This window comes from Phyllostomus hastatus, unplaced genomic scaffold (genome assembly GCF_019186645.2).
Source record: "Phyllostomus hastatus isolate PE091 unplaced genomic scaffold, TTU_PhHast_1.1 phas_scaffold_385, whole genome shotgun sequence".
Taxonomy (NCBI): Eukaryota; Metazoa; Chordata; class Mammalia; order Chiroptera; family Phyllostomidae; genus Phyllostomus; species Phyllostomus hastatus.
The window spans coordinates 13,668,694-13,688,310 of record NW_025334026.1 but is presented as its reverse complement, the minus strand read 5'-3'; the positions used below and the strand labels follow the sequence as shown (position 1 = coordinate 13,688,310).

General features: G+C 49.5%; 1 protein-coding gene across 3 annotated transcripts in view; it reads right to left on the bottom strand.

Annotated features, from left to right (window-relative positions):
* LOC123806339 (NADPH--cytochrome P450 reductase) overlaps positions 1-19,617 on the bottom strand; it is a 64,340-nt gene that overhangs the window by 27,618 nt on the left and 17,105 nt on the right. For 2 of the 3 annotated variants that reach the window (XM_045819392.1, XM_045819393.1), the window contains exon 2: positions 9,685-9,875. In XM_045819392.1, the coding sequence (XP_045675348.1) occupies positions 9,685-9,863 (179 nt within the window). In that variant the 5' untranslated portion in view covers positions 9,864-9,875. Of the gene's footprint in view, positions 1-9,684; positions 9,876-11,404; positions 11,538-19,617 lie in introns of those variants that run through there. The other variant, XM_045819391.1, reaches the window with a different exon arrangement.

Sequence of the window (19,617 nt, the reverse complement as noted above, 5' to 3'; positions counted from 1 at the left end):
GAACCAGCTCCTGGATTCACTGATTTTTAAATTTTTTTTTTTTAGCTTCTATGTCATTTAATTCTGGTCTGATCTTGATTATTTCCTTCCTTTTACTTGCTCTGGGCTTTGTTTGTTGTTGTTCCTCTAGTTCTTTTAGATGTAGGGTTAGGTCATTTCTCTGAAATCTTTCCATCTTCTTTAGGTAGGCCTGTAATGCTATGAACTTCCCTCTTGGGACTGCTTTCGCTGTGTCCCATAAGTTTGGGCTGTTGTGTGTTCATTCACATGGACTAGTTTTTCCATCCCTTCACTTTCAGCCTGTATACAACTTTTGTTCTGAACTGGGTCTTGCAGACAGCATATGTGCAGGTCATGTGTTCTTATCCGTTCAGCTACTCCATGTCTTTTGACTGGAGCATTTAACCCATTTACATGTAAGGTTACTATTGATGGGTCTTATTCATTTTCCCCTTATTGCCATTTTCCCCCTCTGTCCCTGTGTTCCGGGAGAGAGGATAATCGTTACAACTCAGTGGTGAGTGCATATGCGTTCATTCTCCTACGTTCTATGCCTTAGTTTTTTCTTGAAGTGTTCCACAAGGGACAGCTTTGTTTTTCTTTAAAGCACTCAGGTGCCTGAAGTGAAGCCGAGGAGGCGGTCGGGGTTGGGGGTGCACTACAGTGCTTCTCAAAGCAGTGAGCACAGCGGAGGAGGCCTGGAGCCCGGGTCAGCTTGGGGGAGGGCTGTGGCACAGGCCCGTGTAGAAGGGTGGCTCTGTTCAGCTCCAGCCACTGCTGGCAGGCACCACTGTGGGCCTACTGTGGCCAGATTCTCTGACTTTGTTTCTTTATTTAAAAGTTTCAAAAAAATTTTTAAATATATTTTATTGACTATGTTACTACAGTTGTCCCAATTTTCCCCCTTTGCCCCCTCCACCTGGTACTCCCATTCCCTCCAGCAATGCCCCCCATTAGTTCATGTCCACGGGTCATGGTGTATATAAATTCTTTGGCTTCTGCTTTTCCTATAATGTTCTTGACATCCCCTTGTCTCTTTTGTGCCTACCAATTATGCTTCTTAATCCCTGCACCTTCTCCCCCTTTCTCCCCCTTCCCCCTCCCAGATGATAACCCTCCAAATGATCTCCATATCTATGATTCTGTTCCTGTTCTGGTTGTTTACTTAATTTGTTTTCTTAGATCTAGATGTTGATAGTTGTACATTTGTTGCCATTTTAATGTTCATAGTTTTGATCTTCTTTTTCTTAAATAAGTCCCTTTAACATTTAAAGGGACTTGGTAATAAAGGCTTGGTGATGATGAACTTCTTTAGCTTTTCCTTGTCTGGGGAGCACTTTACCTGCCCTTCCATTCTAACTGATAGCTCTGCTGGAGAGAGTAATCTAAGTTGTAGGTCTTTGCTTTTCATCACTTGATGCGGTCTGGCCTGGGGCTGGGCCTGCTCGCTCCCAAGGTGTCCCTCCTGATGTTTATCCATCACACGTGAATGCGGAACTGCCCATTCCGCCGCTGCTGCCCCTCAGTGCCACACCACACCTGTCCGTGTCTCCACCCCTTTCTACCCATCTGGATGAATGTGGCTTCTTTAAATCCTTGGTTGTCAGACTTCCATACAGCTTGATTTTCTGATGGTTCTGGGTGTTGTTTTGAGGTGTAGTTGTAATTCTTTCTGTGGCTGCACAAGGAGGTGAAGCGCGTTTACCTACACCTCCATCTTGACCAGAAATCCTGACTTTTCCAAAAGAAGCTGTAAGTCTTGGTTTTATGTGGAATTGCCTGATTTTTCATTTAAAAATTTAAAAATACCATGTGAGCTAAACCTAGCCTCTGGATCAACTTGCCCTAGAGGCAGCCACACATACGAACTGAGCATTTACCGATTCAACAGCCATTCTTAGGGTGCCTTCACTCTGACAGGCCCTGTGCCAAGCTAGGGCCTCCCACAGGAATGAGTGCTAACTCAGCACCACGGGGGGTAGAAACAGAAACAGACTCCCATCCAACAAGAGGGAAGCCCCAGGCACAGTGCTGTACCTCGTCATGAGGTGAAGTGTGCGGTGTTCAGAGAGGCCGAGGAGCTTCAGACTCCCGTGGGAGCCGGCGTCTCCGGAGCTCCCTTTGACCAGGAACTGCCCGGGGCGGAGCGCTCTGTCCACAGGCACAAGGTGAGTGAAGGCCGAGGAGTGAGCAGAAGTGCATATGAAAGAGCCACTTTTTATTTGGTATTAAGAGGACGTGTCAGTAATTGCCATTAAAAACAGTTCAAAAGATCTCCTCTAGGCAAGAAAACAATGTTCGTGAATTAGAAGGCTCAATGTTGTAAGATGTCAATTTATTTACAGATTCACTCGACCCCCAACTAAAATCTCAGCAGGCTTTTTTTCATTTGTTTGGTTTTGGTGGATGCCGACTGAGTCTAAGTTATATGCAAGTGTAAAGGCCCCCCAAAAGCCATGAGAATCTCAGAACAAAGCTGAAGACCTAGCTAGCCTACTAGATATCAGGCCAAGAGTTAGTATAAAATCATAGAAAATTGAACACTGTGATATTGGGGAAAGAACAGAAGACAGGTCAATAGAATGGGACAAAGTCTAGAAACTGACTCTCACCTGGCTGATAGCAACGGTGACGACTGAAGTGCAGTGGGAAAAGAAGGACCTTTTCCAATAAATGATGCTGTGTTGAGTGAGTACTGATGAGGGAAAAAAATAATCCTGAAGTGCCTCACGCAATTCACCAAGGCCAGATCGATTTCAGCTGGATGGCAGCATGAAGATTACACCTGCGACAAGGATGTTCTTACATTAAAGAACATCTCCGTGACCACAATACAATAAGCAAAGGTCTCTTACGCTGGACACAAAAACATTAACTGTTGAGGTCAACCAACATGGTGACAGAGTGGACTAAGTCAAGGACTTCTGATCATAGAAAGACATTATTAACAGAGTAAAAAGGCAAGTTACAGAAGGGAGATGATACCTGCCACACATTAATCTAACAAAGGACTTGTATCTAGAATATAAAGAACCTACCAAGTCAACAAGAAGACTGCTAGCCCTTAGAAAAAATGAGCGAAGTCTTGAACAGACAGACCTTCACAAAGGAAGATACTTAAATGGCCAATAAACACATGAAGAGGTCATAGGTCATCAGAGAAGCACAAATTCAAACAGGATACCACCAACTGCCCGTTAGAATGGCTAAAATAAGAAAGTTGACCAAAGGAAGCCCTTGTGAGAGCGGGAAGCTGCTGAAACACCACACGCTGGTCTGGTGGGGGGACTGGACACGGCACAGACACACTGGAAACTGGCAGTAGCTAATGGAGCTGAATACAGCTCTTCCCTATGGCCCAACCACACCCTAAGTAAAGTACATCCACATGGGGACCAAAATACATGCATGAGAATAGAATGTTCACCGCAGACTGGAAACAATCTAAACGTGCGTCGTCATCAGCAGGGGTAAACGGAGGTTTGCCCGCACGATGGAATATTACGCAGCGGTGAGACTGAAGGAACTACAGCCGCACCCAACATAAATAAACCTCAGAGACAGTGTTGAGAAAGAGACCAAAGGATATACATTCCGTGACATCAACAACACTCACCTGTGTCACAAAATGTCAGGAAGGTGGGTGACCTGGGGGTGGTGACGGGGTGGGGGTGGGGGGCTGGGACGGGACAGAGTGGCTTTTTTTTTTGACCTGAGTGCTGGTTGCGTGTGTTTTTTTGGTGACAAATAATCAAACCATGCACTTATGATCCATGTACATTTGTTTGTGTGTTGTGTATATCAGTAAAAAGCTTACAAATAAAAGCAAAGGTGGACTTCCAGAACTGACCTCCCCTCTAAGCCCCGCCACCTGTCTTGGGCTCATCTCCACAAGCTGGCCCTGAAGACCACAGAAAGGAGTGGTAAGTGGTATAATGCTGCTGAACACAGCTCTTGATCAGCCTTTAAAAATATTTTTTTTTAGCCCTGGCTGGTGTAGCTCAGTGGACTGAGAGCAGGCCTGTGAAGCAAAGGGTCACAGTTCGATTCTCAGTCAGGGCACATGCCTGGGTTGTGGGACAGGTCCCCGCTGGGGAGCGTGCAGGAGGCAACCACACATTGATGTTTCTCTCCCTCTCTTTCTCTCTCCCTCACCTTCTCTCTAAAAATAAATAAGTAAAAAAATATATTTTTTTAAGATTTGTTTTTTACTTCACTATCTTCCTTCTAAAAACCCTTGATTTCTTTTCTCCAGGTGCCCCCATCCCCTAATCTCTAAATTGGGGCTTTGCTGAACCCCCCCCCCCCGCCCCCCCCGCCCCCACCGTGCCCCTCAGCTCACTCTCAGAGGAGTCCTCACCCTCCACATCACGGCCGATCCCTGTCCCCCCCAAACCTGCTCCAGGGCCTGTGCGCCTTGTCAGCCTCGCCTTCAAAGGTCCCCAGCCTCTCCACGCCCAGCCAGGGCCCCACAGCCCACCCACTGTGCCTTCACTGTACTTGCCCGCTAGGGTCTATCCTCAGGCCTTATCATCCCTCTCTGGACCCCCTCCTGAGAGGCCGCTCAGCCTGCCTCCCGCCTCCTGACTGCCCCGCACCCGCCCACACTGAAGCCCCCACGGGGCCCTTCTGAAATCACGGTCTGACCGTGTCATGTTCTACAAGGACACTCCAGTTGGGCTGCGGGTTGCCTCTTCCACACCCCCCACCCCACCCCATCCTGGACACACCTCCTCACAGTCCCACCACACGGAGCACTGCCCTTCTAACATACTACGTGGTCCTTTTAACACGTCCCTGGTCCTCCCTCTGGGCCTCAACCCCAGCCTGTCAACTCCCACTCTACTTACAGGCTGGATGCAAACACCACCTCCTCTCGAAAGCCTCCCGCAGCCCCCAGTCAGAGCCTGTCCCTGCTCCTGGGCCTCCCTGGCTCCTCACACGTGGGTTTTCCAGCATAGCCCATTCCAGATCTGCTCTCGGGACTGCCCTTCCACGGGACTAGAAGGCGGGGGCTCCGTTTTAGTGATCTGTCACAAGGGCCTTAGCACAAAGTTTTATATGAACATTGTCTCACTTGATAGATCCCAGGATGCTAGCCAGGATTTCAACATCCCCTCCTGTCCCGCCACCCCTTTCTACCGGAGTGGGTAGCTTCCAGGTATTTCACCTGCATCCCCGGCAGCATTCTAGTCCCACGGTGTTCCTCCTGAGGGGGGCTCTGCCCGGGAGGAGAGCCGGGGCAAAGTCTACTCCGACAGGTGTTTTAACCATCTCCCATCCCTATCCTGGAGGGCAAACACCATCTCAAGTATCCTCCCGGACTTATGCTGGTCTCTCAAAGCTCAGAGAGCAAGCTCCAGGGCCCAGAAGGGTCCACAGGTGGTGTCTTTGTCAGCCAGCCACTCACGGACAGTGGCAGCAAAGGGCATCTGGGCTCCGGAGGTCCTGAGAGTCAAATTTAGGGTGGTGGCGAGGGCCCTGGGGGCCAGTGCACCCGGGGAGAGTCATTTGTGCACACGCGGGGCCTCCTCCCGGATCCCCTGTCCCTGGAGCCCGGGCTCGGGGACCACGGATTTGTGTCCTGTGCCTCCGTGCTGTCCACAGTGCTTGCTGGTCAGACACAGTTGGTCCCACTGGTTTTGGGCCCATTGGTTTGGTTTTTAAAAATATTCATGCCCAAAGTTTTGGACATAGTATCCCAAGTGGCTAAGGCCTTAGAACACTAACTAGAAGCCACCAGAAACCATGGTGAGAATTCCTGGAGTATCCCTGGGCCGCATACAGCCCCGTGCACAGCCCCCACACTAGGCCCTGTCACAACCCACTAACCCGGTGGGAAGGGAAATCACCTGTGCTGTGGCAGAAATCACCTGTGCTCACTGAAAATAAGCAGGTGGGACTGTGATGCGGGATCTCCAGTGCAAGGTCCAGGCTTGTGGCCCATTTGCATCAGCTAAGTGACCCCTCCGAGTCTGTATGGAGCGTTCGCAACAGCTGAGAGAATGAAGGCAGCGTGGCCAAGCAGGGAGAACGAGACTTGTGAAGTGTGTAGACCTGAGTTCAAAAGCCAGCTCTGCTCCCTGCAGGTTAGGTGGCCCCGAGCAAACGCCTCAATCACTAGCGCTTCAGTTTCCCTGTCTGCAAAACGGGATTATAATGCCTTCCTTAGAGGTCTCCTGTAAGACTGGAGACATCGATACTAAAGAAGAACTAGTAACACATACAACTGGAAGGCTCGTCATGCACCAGGACGGGGGCAAAGAGCTCTACAGTGGATTATGTCATTTAATTTTTACAACCCTATGAGTAAAGTACTATTATTATCTCCAATTTACAGTTGAGGACACAGACTTCAAAAGAGTACGTAATGCCACACATTAGGCGACTACTACTCGGTAGTCAGGATTCAAACCATAGTCACCCCCCTTTACAGCCCAGAACTCAACCATTGCACGATAATGTTCCCCTGTGTGAAGTACGCATAAAACTCCTGGCCACAGCAAGTATTCAGCATAATGTAATGAGGGATGAGAAAAGGATTTCTATAGTGTAGAACACTACACACATAAGGTTAAATAAAATTTTATGAGCAAGAAGGGGGAACCATAGTTTCAGCATCCTGCCAAAGAGAAACAATTCGAATTGACACAATACAAGTGCTCCCACAGCCTAGGAATTCTACTGCAAGTCCACCTTGCCCGGTGGGAGCAGTGACGGGGACAGCGGCGGCTCTGCGGGCCCTGGCACATCTGCGTCCTCACTCCGCGTGGGGGCAGGGGGCTGCAACTCCATTTCAGGGATGAGGAAACACAGGGCCACGGTAAGCTGGGAGCTGGACACACTGGTCCCCTTATCTTGAATGCCACATATTTTCCGCCAAAAGTGCTTCGCTACACCTGTATGGCCCCCGTTTGAACAGGCTGAATTCCAGCTCGCCTGCTGTTCTCCCTCTGGCCCACTCAGCCGGCAACGCCCCCTCAGCCCCGCCTTCCAGGGTCCTCCCAACACCACCACCCACAGCACACCTTCCCGGGGCCTCCACCAGGCGGGATTCCTTCTTTCTTAGAGCTCTGGCAGCCGGTGTCTCCCTCTCCCTCCACCCTCCCTTCATCAGTGGGCCTTTCTGAGAAGCCACAAGGCCCCCTACTCTGTCTATCAGAGGTCCTGTTGCAGAGGTCCTGATTAGATAATGCACACAAAAAACCACTTGTTAAAAGTACTTTTTGACATCCCAACTTCTCAACTTCTTTAATGTAAATGCCACCTCTATTCTTACAGCACCTCACTTGTGCTTGATGCAAAACACATTCTGACATCGTCACTAGACTGCTACCACGGAATAGTGCTAGGTAACTGTCACAAATGTCACCTCACTTAATACCTGCAAGAGCCCTATGAGATGGAGGTGATTGCCTCCATTTAGCAGAGGAAGAAACTGAGGCAGAGCGAGGTTAAGGGTCTTCCCCAGGATCTGCCCAGAATTAGGCTGCAAGCTGGATAAACATGGGGACTTCATCTATTTTCCTCATGACTATCTGGGACTTGGTAAGGCCTTGGGAAATATTTGCTGAGTTTTTTAAAATGTAAAACTAACGTCATTAGTGGTAAAGCAGACCCTGGAATAATGCTGTTTCATCCAACATAGTTTTAATGTTAATGAGATGCTCTAGGAACTTAACTCTTATTTATATCAATTACCTTATGGTAAAATTGGTTTCATTTTCCTATCAACAATATTAAGTGAGGACTAACTGTAAAGAACTGTATTTCCTGAATATCTGCTTTACAGTTCAAGGACTGTAACATTTCTGGGAGAGAAAATTGTTACCAAAACTGGAATAGGGATCAGGAACCTGAATGCTCACCCGTCTAACCCTGGCAGTTCCGGCTCAAGCACAGCCCCCCACTCTGCACCGGAGACCGGCTCCTGTGGATCCTGGGGAGCACCCCAGGGCTCTGCCCGGGGCTCTCCCAGCACCGGGCCTGGCCTGGTAGATACTGCCCCCCTCAAACCTGCCTGAAAGAACGTGACCTGGTTGCGGGAATGCTATGAAACTCAATCTTGAGGAGACAGGGGTGCATCGTCATGTTTTTCCTATCTAAAACCATCTCTTATATATATATTTAAACTAAGTCACCTTTTTAACAAAAGGAAGCTTTATGGAAGCTTAAAAAAATCAATAAACTAAAAAGAAAACAGAATTAGTAAAGTCAAGCTGGATACTGTCTGTGATACTGTAACTTATGATTAAAAAATACGTATTTGGTCTTCATCCCGTTTCTGGCACAAAGCTCCTAAAATCTTTAGAATTTCCTAAGTGATAAGAGTGATAAAACTACCTTCTGTTATTTGCAACAAGCCCCTTTCAACCACACCTGGCTTCTGTTAATAAAGGGACCTTCGGAAAGCCCTAAGGATGGCACTAGTAGCCCGGGGAACCGACCCTGTGATTCTGGGGTTAGAACTTTCAGCCCCACCCCCGACCCTGGGGGGGAGGGAAGAGGGACTGGAGGTTGAATTAATCTCTGATGTCCAGTGGTTTAATTAACCATGCCTGTGTATAGGAGCCTCCATGAAAACCCAGAGGGAAGGGGTGTGGGGTTTGCAGAGCCTCAGGGCTGCTGAGGAGGGGAGGGTGCCAGGGAGTGCAACTCCCAAAGGGGGAACAGAAGCTCCTGTCTGTTCCCCACCCACTGACCTGCTCACCTTTTCCACCTGCTGTTCCTGAGTTATATCCTTTTATAATAAACCAGTAATCTAGTGAGTAAACTGTTTTCCTGAGTTCTGTGAACCACTCTAGCAAATTAATCGAACCTGAGGAGGAAGTGGGAACCTCTGATGTATAGCGGGCTGCTCAGAAGCACAGGTGACAAAGTGGACTTGCGACTGGAACCCAAAGGGGATGACAGTCATGTGGGACCGAGCCCTGAACCCAAGGGGTCTGATGCGAACTCTAGGCAGCTGGTGCGAGGAGTTTGGGAACTGCTCGGTGTGGGGAAAAAGACCCCCACATCTGGTCACAGAAGTGTTCATTGTGAATATTGAGAGTTGAGGGGAAAAAACAGAGTTTTCCTCTTATATAGCCACCCTCCAAAGCTCTAAGCTGGAGGTAGCTCTCTTCACTCACAAAAAGAAATGAGCAAACGTTAGGTATAAGGATGTATTAGCACCAAACTGCAACTCTCTCCTTGTCAGTAATGAAAAGAATTGAAAGAAAATGACAAAGGGAGTAACTGCCTTGCTCTGTGGCCCTGCGTCAACAGCACCTCTGGGACCCCATCTGTCTCTAAGTTGGGAAGACCCCCGGCTGGGGGGCAGGCGCCAGTTCCAGCTCAGTCTCGTGCAGACAACCCCGGGCGGTGTGTTTGACATCCGCGAGCCTCAAGTTTTATCTGTAAAAAATGTGCCTCTCACTCTGGGTGGTCCCGATGAAGTTCAGATAAGACAGATATAAAAGGACCCTGGAAACTCTGAAGCGCTGTGTAAACGTAAGGAAGATCCGGAGCACAGTCTACCAATAAGGCAAAAGCCAAGGCTCACCCCAAAAGGCTGCAGGGAACGTGTGTCCCTCTCGGCTGGCTCCCTGCTGGCCGAGGCCTGAGTGGGGGATGCTGCTTGGCCAGACAGAAACAGCCACGGGCTCTGGAATGCTGAGAGAGACCCCGAGCGCTGTGACTTACGTTGGTTGAATTCTGGTGAACTCGGGGATTTCATCTGTTTTCTTTCTGAAGAGAAACCAGTAAGTCAGGAGACCCACAATGAGTGAAAACAGAATCATGTCCGTCATGCTGAAAAGAGGCACTTCTTCGGCCACAGCCTTGGACCCGGTGGCGCTGGTATCCACGTTGGAGTCCCCCATGTCGATCGCAAACTGTGGGGAGAGAGAAATAACACACTTCAGAAGGGAGGAGCAGGGCCCCGCAGGGCCTGCTGGGGAGATCCCCGAAAGCTTCAGCCTGCACCTCACGGGCTGCAGCAACAAGCCAAGCACCAGGGTAGGTGCTGCCGGCTCCTGCAGAATAACCTCTGAGCCCTTGGAGTGCGTTGCCCGGTAAGAGTGTATCTCAGTATACACACATACTTTATGTTACCAACGTCACTTAGAGCAAACACCAGGGACTCTGTATCACATCTTTTCAGTTTGGTCTCTGGGATGCTGGAGATAAGAGTAAGTGAGCTTAGAGACACTGGTGCTCCATGCCTACAAGACTCCAAAAAAACCCCAGGACACCACAGCTCAAGAGAGCTTCCCTGACTGGCGATGCTGCATCTGACTGCCTCGCGGGACTGCTGGGAGAATTTAGTGCTGTCTGGGTTACTCCCCTGAGAAAGGACAACTAGAAGCTAAAAGATCTCCTGGTTTCTTCCTCACCCCACCTTAGGAAGCCTTTTCTCTTTGCTGATTTTAGTCTGTACCCTTCTGCCATAATAAACCATAATTGGATATAAAACAGCTTTTGTGAGTTCTGAGTCCTGGGAAATCACTGAACCAGAGGGTCATCTTGGGGACTCCCCGCCACACATCAGCCTAGTTAGTTCCCTTGGAAGATGTGCAGCTGGTCGTTCTACCACTGACAGCTGGCATGTAGGGAGATGTGATGTGAGTTAACGAAGACCAAAGTTAAGAGTGCCTGAAACCTCAGCAGCCTACTCCTGCCACCTAACAATGAGGCTGGGCTCAGCTCTGCACTCGCATCCTTCCATTCTGCAATCCCTGCCTTAGCAACCGGGTTGCTTTCACCACAGCCATGACTCCCAGACTCAGTCAGGAATGCCTGTCATAATCTCAGCAACCCAGGCAACAGGAGATTGCTTCATATCTGACTTCCGCTAGCTGTCACTGCCTCCAGGAAACCACGGGGCCAACCCTGCATAACCAGAACACCGGGGCATCTGGGGGCTCCTGGCATCGGCCCTACCCTTTGGCCACTTGTTGGGTGTGAGCCATTCAGAATGGGCACTCCCACTTCACTCTCCCTAGTGTCTGAGCTCCTGGGTAAACTCGACTGATATCTTTAGATATCCTGCATTAAAGGACAAACTCAACTCCAGTGCCTACGGAGAGTACTGTTTATATTTAAGTATTAACTTACAAACACACAATATTTATTCAGTGTTAGTCATGCCTTTCTCTCCAGCCTTGTCACGTCATCTGTCATGCCCACAAGCCTCCTGTCAAGCGCTCACAAAACTGTGGAGAGGGCCTGCTGGGGTGGGTTCTGGAAGGAACCCGCTACCTCGAGGCAGCAGACGACATGCAGAGCGCTGCCGGAGCCAGCTGGGGTTCTGGTCAAGGCCGAGGTGTGGACACGGGCAGCCCTCACAACGCAGCAGTCAGTGGGTGTCTGCTTCCCGCCCCACTGCCCCCCCAACTCAGGCCACCCAGCCCCTTTTCTTTACCGAACAGGAACTAATGTCCACAAAGGTAAACAACTGTTGACAAATATGCAGGTTGACGGCACAACTCAGAAAAGGAAGCTCGTTTCCAGCAGGTTTCTAAGCGATGGTGCGCTGCAGGGCCAGGGAGACGGCACACTGGCACTCACACGACCCCACGCTTTTAATGACGTGTGGTTCAAGCCTCCCAGACCCTGATGGGCCCTCCTCCACCTGCTGGCGAGAGGGATTCTTCGAAAAGTGAGTCGGATCATGTCACCTCCTTTAAAACCCTCCAATGGCTTCATACTTAGTACAACATCTAAAGTCCTTACCTGGCCTCTAAGCCCCGAATGATCTGGCCCCTGGAAACTGCCCCCACCACGCTCCTCACTGCTCTGCCCTTCCTCACACTCCACCAGTCACACTGACCTCCTTGCTACTCCTCAAGCCCCCAAGCCTTCATTGTGCCTCAGGGCCTTCGCACTTGTTAACATGTTGCCCAAGGCTCTCTCCCTCACTTCATTCAGGTCTCCGCTGGGCCATCACCATTCAGAGAGACTTTGCCTCACTATCACATCTGCTCACTCTCCATTCCCTTGGCCGCTCCCAGTACTGACCACTACTCGACATCATACATGTCTCCACACTGGCCATCTCCCTGACCACAGGGCTGGCCAACAACGGCAGGGGCTTCGCTTTGTTCACAGCCTGGCAGATAACGAGCACCTAGTACCAACCTGTAAAACAAACACACCCACAATTCTGAAGTGTATTCTGGCCGGGTGGGTAAAGCGTGGCATACGGATTACTGAGAGGCTTTATAATCTGAAAAGCACAATTCAGACACATCACTAAAACGCAGTTTGTGAGGCTATATCCACTCTTCTTTGCTCTTGCTCCGATACCTGCACTTCCTGCTTCTGCAACACCTCAGGCCTCTCCGTTTTAGTTCAGAGCCAGGACACCACAGATTCCTGCACCACCGTGGAAACCACACACTCCCACTGGAAATATGACCGACTCCCCGAGGCAGGTGGGGGTGGGGCTCAAGCCCCGAAGTCCCCACAAACACACTGGGCACTGTCAGCACTCAGACCTGGGGTCTCAACAGAACTGAGAACGTCCCCAGCAGCTCGGACTCTGGGGCGTGAAAACTCTATCAGAGGAGTGGTGGATGAGCCCTGGCGATCGTTTGAGGCCCGTCTGCAATGAAGAATCAGGGGACCCGAATGGGTAAGCAGTTTACCCAAGTGTTAAAATCAGGAAGGGGCCTTCCCGGGGCTCCCCAGCTTCCCGGGGGAGGGCGGGTTCAGTGCCCATCTGAGGAGGAAGACCCGTTGAACACCGGTCTCTCCCCTGCTCTGCTGCGAGCTCTTGAGGCTCAAGGGCACTTCTGAATCTGGCAGCCTGTGGGGAGGAATGGCTGGCAGGCTGGCAAGAAGTCCACCTGAGAGGGAAAATCTTGACCCCACACTTCCCGCACTAGGACACAGAGCCGCACAGAATACATATCAGTGAGCCCAGGGCCTGAAGCTGCGAACAAGCTGCTACACCACTATTATGGCCGCACACCACTCTTTTCATATAGAAGCACACAGAAACACCCACGCCCTCTCCTGCCCGCATCTCGGCACCCCTGCCCCAGGGCCTTCACAGGTGCCTGCGATGCTCTTCCTCTGGCTGATTCCTACTCAGTCTTCAGCCCTCAGATGGACTGTCACTTCCATGGGTCACACTTTCCTGGCAAATTCCTTGGCACATGATCCAGTGCTCAACGAATACACTATGACACAGGATGCAAAATTTGCATGAACCAGTTATCTTAAGTTTGTAGATTTAAATGAAATTTGGGCTGGTAGTGTGCCCATTTGGCAATGGGAGGGAGGCCCAAACTCTCGCAGTTCATGGAGACACTGGTATCTCCGGAAGATTTCTGTGGATTCTAGGCCCAAAGCAATACCTGACAGTCACATACAAGAAGCAGTTAAGTCTAAACAATCACTAAAAACCCAGCTTTGCAAAGACACAAAGTCATCAGAAGAAATGTAGGAGATCTAACACTGACACTGAACTACCCCGAGACAGTACTAATGTGAACAGAGACCTCCACTGAGACGAACTTCCACTGTGTTGGAAAATTAGACACCTGTGGAGGTTGACATGGTGCCTCGGCAGTCTGGGAACAAAGACTCTATGAGATGAGGCCACTCTCCTCTGCTGTGTGACATATTTTGATGGGAAAATTTTGACGTCCTGCCTGACAAGTGTCCCTCCATTTCAGGTATGGCAGGGTGACCACAAGACTGAGGTGCCCACAGGTAATCCAAGGAGACTTTGGGAGACCTGTGTGATCTTTCTGCCCTGTGAGTCATTTCTTCTTTCCACACATGGCCATGAGCAGAGCTCATGGGCCAAATGCAGCATTTGTCAGCAACAGAAAAAGAGGAGGATTGGATGAGGAGGAAGAGAAGTGGAGGAGGAAACAGATATGAAAAAATAGAAAGAGTAATTTCTTAACTAGGCTGGAGTATTGCCACAGTTCTGCTACCAACTGGTTGGGCCTCCGGGCAAATCCCTTACTGGCGGTACGCTTTGATGTCCCCATCTGAAAAAATTAGGCACAGAAAGTGGGTATGTCAAAAACCCACCCCAAGGAGAACAGATCTGGCTTGATCTTCTATTACAAATTAGGTCTATACACAAGTTTTCATCATGATTACAAAAGACAATGTACATACAGAAAGGGGCACAGACAGACAGACAGATCCTATTCCGCCTGAATTTCAACAGCTAGCCAATTCCCACTAATGGCGTGGGCCGAGATTAGCGGCTCCAACCCCTTGGCCCCAGTCCACAAGCAGGCAGCACACCACACTGCAGAGCAGGTGGGCGACTTCCTGGCCTCTCAGGCCAGGGGCACTGGCGGGATCTTCGCCAGCTTCTGAAAGAACAAAGGAGGCAAGAACAGAAGGGCCCATTCCCCCATCCAACTGTTTACAATACTGGAGTGCAAAATTATCTTCCAGGATGTATCTGCAATTTCCGTTTACTATACACGACTTCTGGTCAGTAAATGAGACTGATCAACCAACCTAGCACTGACATCAGAGTGAGCCCATCACCTGATGCAACAAGAAGGAAGGAAGTGAGCAAGCAACTTAGCCCTGTCTGCATGCAAATCGCCGACGGGGAACAGTCACCGGCACCTCGGGCAGCCCGGAAGCTAAAGGTCGGGCATCCATCCCTCAGCTTCAGCGGGGACGGGGTCTGCTCAGGTTCACGCACCTCTGCCAAGGTTTAATGGCTTCAAGGTGAGGGAAAACCCTGAAGAAAACAAAGACCGCTCTTGCCTAACGGCTCATCCTCCGAAGACTGAGAGATCCTCAGGGAGAAGTGTCTCCCTGGAGGCAGCCTGCTACAGAGCGGCGCTCAAAAGAGCAACTGGAACCCACTTCTCCCTCGCTAGAGCGGAACAGTGGCGGTGTCCAACCTTTTGGGTCTCTGGGCCACACTGGAAGGAGAAGAGTTGTCTCGGGCCACACATTAAATACACTAACACTAACGAAAACTGATGAACAACAACACAACAAAAGGTTTTAAGTAAATGTATGATTTTGTGTTGGGCCATGGGTTGGACACCCCTGATAGAGTGTCCACAAAGTTTATCACCCAAACTGAGATGTGGCTGCTGTCAATATCTTTGGGTTTATCCTGTTTGGAATTCTCTCAGCTTCTTGAATTTGTAGATTTGAGGACTTTCCAGTCATTTGTTTTTCAAATACTTTATCAGCCCCAACCTTTTTTCCCCTCTCCTTCTGGGACTAGGACGACATGAATGTGTTTTATTAGTCCCACACGTCTCTGGGGCTCTGTTCAGTTTTACTGGTCTAGTTTCTGTTGTTCAGATTGGTTCATTTCTACTGTTCTATCTTCAAGTTCACTGATGATTTTCTCTGTCTTGTCCATTCTTTTGTGGAGCCATCCACTGAGGGTTTCCGCCCCCCTCCCCCCAAATCACATTTTTTAGTTCTAAGATGTTTGTTTGGCTCTTCTTTATACCTTGTATGGTTCCAATGTCTGCGTCATCTCGATATTGGCATGTGTTGACTGTCTTTTTGCACGCAAGTTGCGATTTCCCTAGTTCGTACTACGGTGAGTGATTTTTTATTTATAATACCCTGCACATTTTGGGTATTATAATACTCTAAATCTTATTTAAATCCTCTCTTTCATCAGGCCTCCTCTGCCACCACACTGGTGGGGGGTGGACAGTGCCAACCCACAGGCACAGCCCAGCAGTTACAATGTCACGGGGAGGCCTCGCAGGGGGAGAAACAGAGCTCTGAGGACAAAAAAGGCAAGGTGGTCTGAAACAGTCAGCGAAGTTGCATCAACATCTGAGCTGGGCCATGAAAAAGGAAGAGGGTCCACCAGTCATATAAAGGAGGTGAGAGAAATTCCAGACACAAACAGCGTGTACCAAGGTTCTAAACCATGAAAGACCGGTAGCTACAGAATCTGCTGTAACTCAAGTGTGGTATGCTGAGGTACATTTGTATGTGTGGGTGTGAGGGTGGTGAGTAAGAGGGAACTGTTTTAAATGAGGCTGCGACCAGAGTGCAAAGGCCCAGGAGCCCTCTATGTGTCTAAGGTCTTTGGGCCCTGGGCGGGCAGCTGGTGACAGCAGGGTGAGGATGTGACATCATCAGAAAGAAATGCACCTATACAATGATGCTGGCACCACATCATATCAATATACTCACAGAACCTTGACTAAGGCAGTCTAGATCAGAACAAACTCAGGCCAATGTTCCACAGCCGATGCTCAAAGGCCCTTAGCTGACAACCTTTCCCCTACATAAACAGGGCTCATGACTGTGAGCTGGAGACACATGACTGGTATTGTGAAAGAGGGAGATGGCCAGGACAGCTGGATCTGTGAAAGCATGACTTGGCAAGAAGCAGACGGACAGCATCACTCAGCACAAATCAAGTTGACAAAGCCCCACCGGGGCTGCAGCTGGTCGTGAGAGCTACGCAGGCTGGTTCCTACCAGCCTCTCTGGGGCCTTGGCCACCTCACCTGAGCACCAAGTCAGGTGAACCCACAGCTCCCCTAAGCCTTTGGCAAAGTACTCCAGGGCCTTTTGTGGGTATAACTTAGTAACACCATTAAAAGTTAGCACAGGGAAATTTGTGGGTACAAGATAACTTCACATGAGTTCTGTGAGATAATAGAAAAATAATTTATATATATGTAAATATACATAAATATACTGCTCTCTGTGTCCTGTTCCTGACACAGAACTCCCTCAGAATTTCCTGAGTGACAGGAGTAGCTTTTGTTCTAATGAGGAGAATCTGGTGGGCTCCTGGGTGGGGACTGGTCACCAGAAAGACCAAGCCATGATTAGAAGCTTGGGATTTTCAGCCTTACCCCCTTCTACAGAGAGGGGAGAGGGGCTGGAATGGAGCTAACCATTGATGATGCCTACATACTGACACCTCCTTGAAGCCCCAAGACTGCAGGATTTGGAGACCTTTTAGGTTGGTGGACATATCCACATACTAGCAGGTGACACACACCAACTCCACAGGGACAGCAGCTCCTGCACTCAAGACCTTCCCAGAATTTGCCCTACATCTGGCTGTTCATTGGCATCCCTTATCACATCCTCCAACAAACCAGTCAATGTAAGTAACTGTTCTCTGAGTTCCGTGAGCTGCTCCAGCAAATTAATTGAACCAGAAGAGGAGGTCGTTGGACTCCCAGGTAGAGCCCACTGGTGAGAAGCACAGGTGCCACCCTGGACTTGCGATTGGCATCTGACGTGGAGGCAGCTTTGTGGGACTGAGCCTTTAACCTGTGGGATCTGATGCCATCTCCAGGTAGATAACGTCAGAACTGAGTTGAATTGTAGAATTCCCAGCTGGTGTCACAGAGAATGAAGGGCTGTGAGTGTGATAGACAAGTGAGAATAAAGGAGAGGCTTGGGAGGGAGAACTGGGTTTTTCTAACACAAGTTAATACAGGTCAATCCTCGCTCCTTTGCCTCAATTAATTTTGAATGCAAATAAGGAAGAGAAACACAAAGCTGGGGACTTGCCTTAGTTTACTCAGGTGCTGGGCAGACCAGTTCTGGAGGCTGCTTCTGCCTCTAGGGTGTCAGCAGGAATAAGGGGCAACTCTCTGACAAGAACCCCTGGAGAGCGACCAGACCCCCCCCACCCCCCTCCCCCAAACAAATACACATCGGCAGGGCGTGCTACAGTTTACATCACAGTCCGTGCGGCAAGTCTGCAGCACAGACGGTGGCGCACCCTCCCTTTCACAGAAACGAGAATGGGATGGGCCGATGCCTCCCAAAGTGAATGTGCACTAAGGGCTCATTAATATATTTTTATTTTCTAAATATTTTATTTACTTATGTTTATTTAGAGAGGGGAATAGGGGAGGAAGAGAGGGAGAGAAACATTGATCAGGTGCCTTTTGCAGACACCCTGACGGGGGGCTGAACCCGCACCCCAGGCATGTGCCTTGACCAGGAATCGAACCCACAACCTTTTGTTTTGCAGGACGACACCCAACCAGCTGAGCCACACTGGTCAGGGTAAAGGCTCCTTAAGAGGTACAGGTGGGCTGCACTCAGCATCAAAGACAAACTGGAACACAATTGGAAAGTGCCCCCAGGATGGAGCAGTCCCTAAGACATGAAACGCTAAAGGAACTGAAAAGGTTTACTACCCTCAGGAAAAGGAGATTCAGAGGCAGCTGCTCCCTTCTTCGAGTAGTCGAAACACAGAGAAAGGAGAGGCCCTGGAGTGCAGAAGCGGGCCTGGTCACAGAGGGCAGCGCTGTGCACACTCTGCAGGAAGGACTCCCTGACGAAGGGGCTGAAAGGGGATGCGCTGCTGTGAGGTGAGGCCCCTGTCCTAGCAGATGCACCAGCAGAAGGCTGGCTGATCTGGGTTCACTGAATGACACAGAGAGTACCTGCCATCCCAGGGGCCTGGGACACAAACCCACCACACCAATGTTCATTTAGCTGAACTGGTTGATGGGTGACAATGCTGGGGGAAAACCCCGAGGCTGTGCGCTGAGTTAATACTGAAATACTTACTGACTTCTGGATCTCTTTCAGTGAACCTTCTGAATGAAAACACACACACACGCGCACGTGCGCGCCCACACACACTTCTAACTTACATTAAACAAGAGCTATGGAGAGCAAGGGCAGACATCCCACAGTGACATGCGATCCCACAGCACACCCGAAGGCCTCAGGAAAGAGGAGGAGAAACAGGAAGGTTTAGGGCAGACCTCTGAAAAAGGCAGGAAGGGGGAAGTACTAACTCTTTCAATTAAGAACTGTTCCCATAAATAATCCGTGCTTCACACGTGTGTCTCATCTTTAACAAGGACCTTCTCATGGGGTAAATGGCCTTCTGGCTCCCCCAAACGCACCATCATCATGTCCTAGTTATGTCTTTAAAACCCAGCTCTGGGCCCTGGCCAGGTAGCTCATCTGGTTAGAGCACAGTCCTGATATACCAAGGTTGTGGGTTCGATCCCTGGTCAGGGCACATACAAGCAGCAGCCGATGAATGCATGAATAAGTGGACCAACAAACTTCTGTTACTCTCTGTCTCACTCTCTCTAAAAATCAATAAATAAAAAATTAAAAAACCCTCAACTCGGTCTGCACAGACACAGTGCTGCTTCCTGATGAAACTGTCACTGCCCCTCTAGCTCCAGGAAGGAGGACGTGGCGTCTGCAAACAGTGGCAGAGAGAGAGGACCAGGACTGCCAGCGCTCCTGGGCCTCCCCTCTGCGGCACCTCAAGAGCCACGTGTGCCAGGATCTCCCGGTCCCTGCACAGACTCCAGCAACCAGGGACTCGCCCCTCCTAGCCTCCCCTCTCCCTGCTCAAATGTTTACGTTAGAGGGTTAAAGTCAGACCAGAAGCTGATCATCCACACAGTGTTTCTCTCTAGTGTTTTCCTTCATTTCTTCCATACATAAATATATTATACACACACACCTGTTCATATGAACAGCAAGTAAAATGTATTCTATTTTATAAAACATTTTTTCATGTTGCTAGAGGATCCTTTATAATAATATTTTCTTTGGTTGTCCAGTAGTCTCCTGATTTAATATACCATTATTTACTTAATTGCTTCCCTATCCTTCATTTATTGAAATATTTTTTAATCTTTGTTTACTTTTTAGA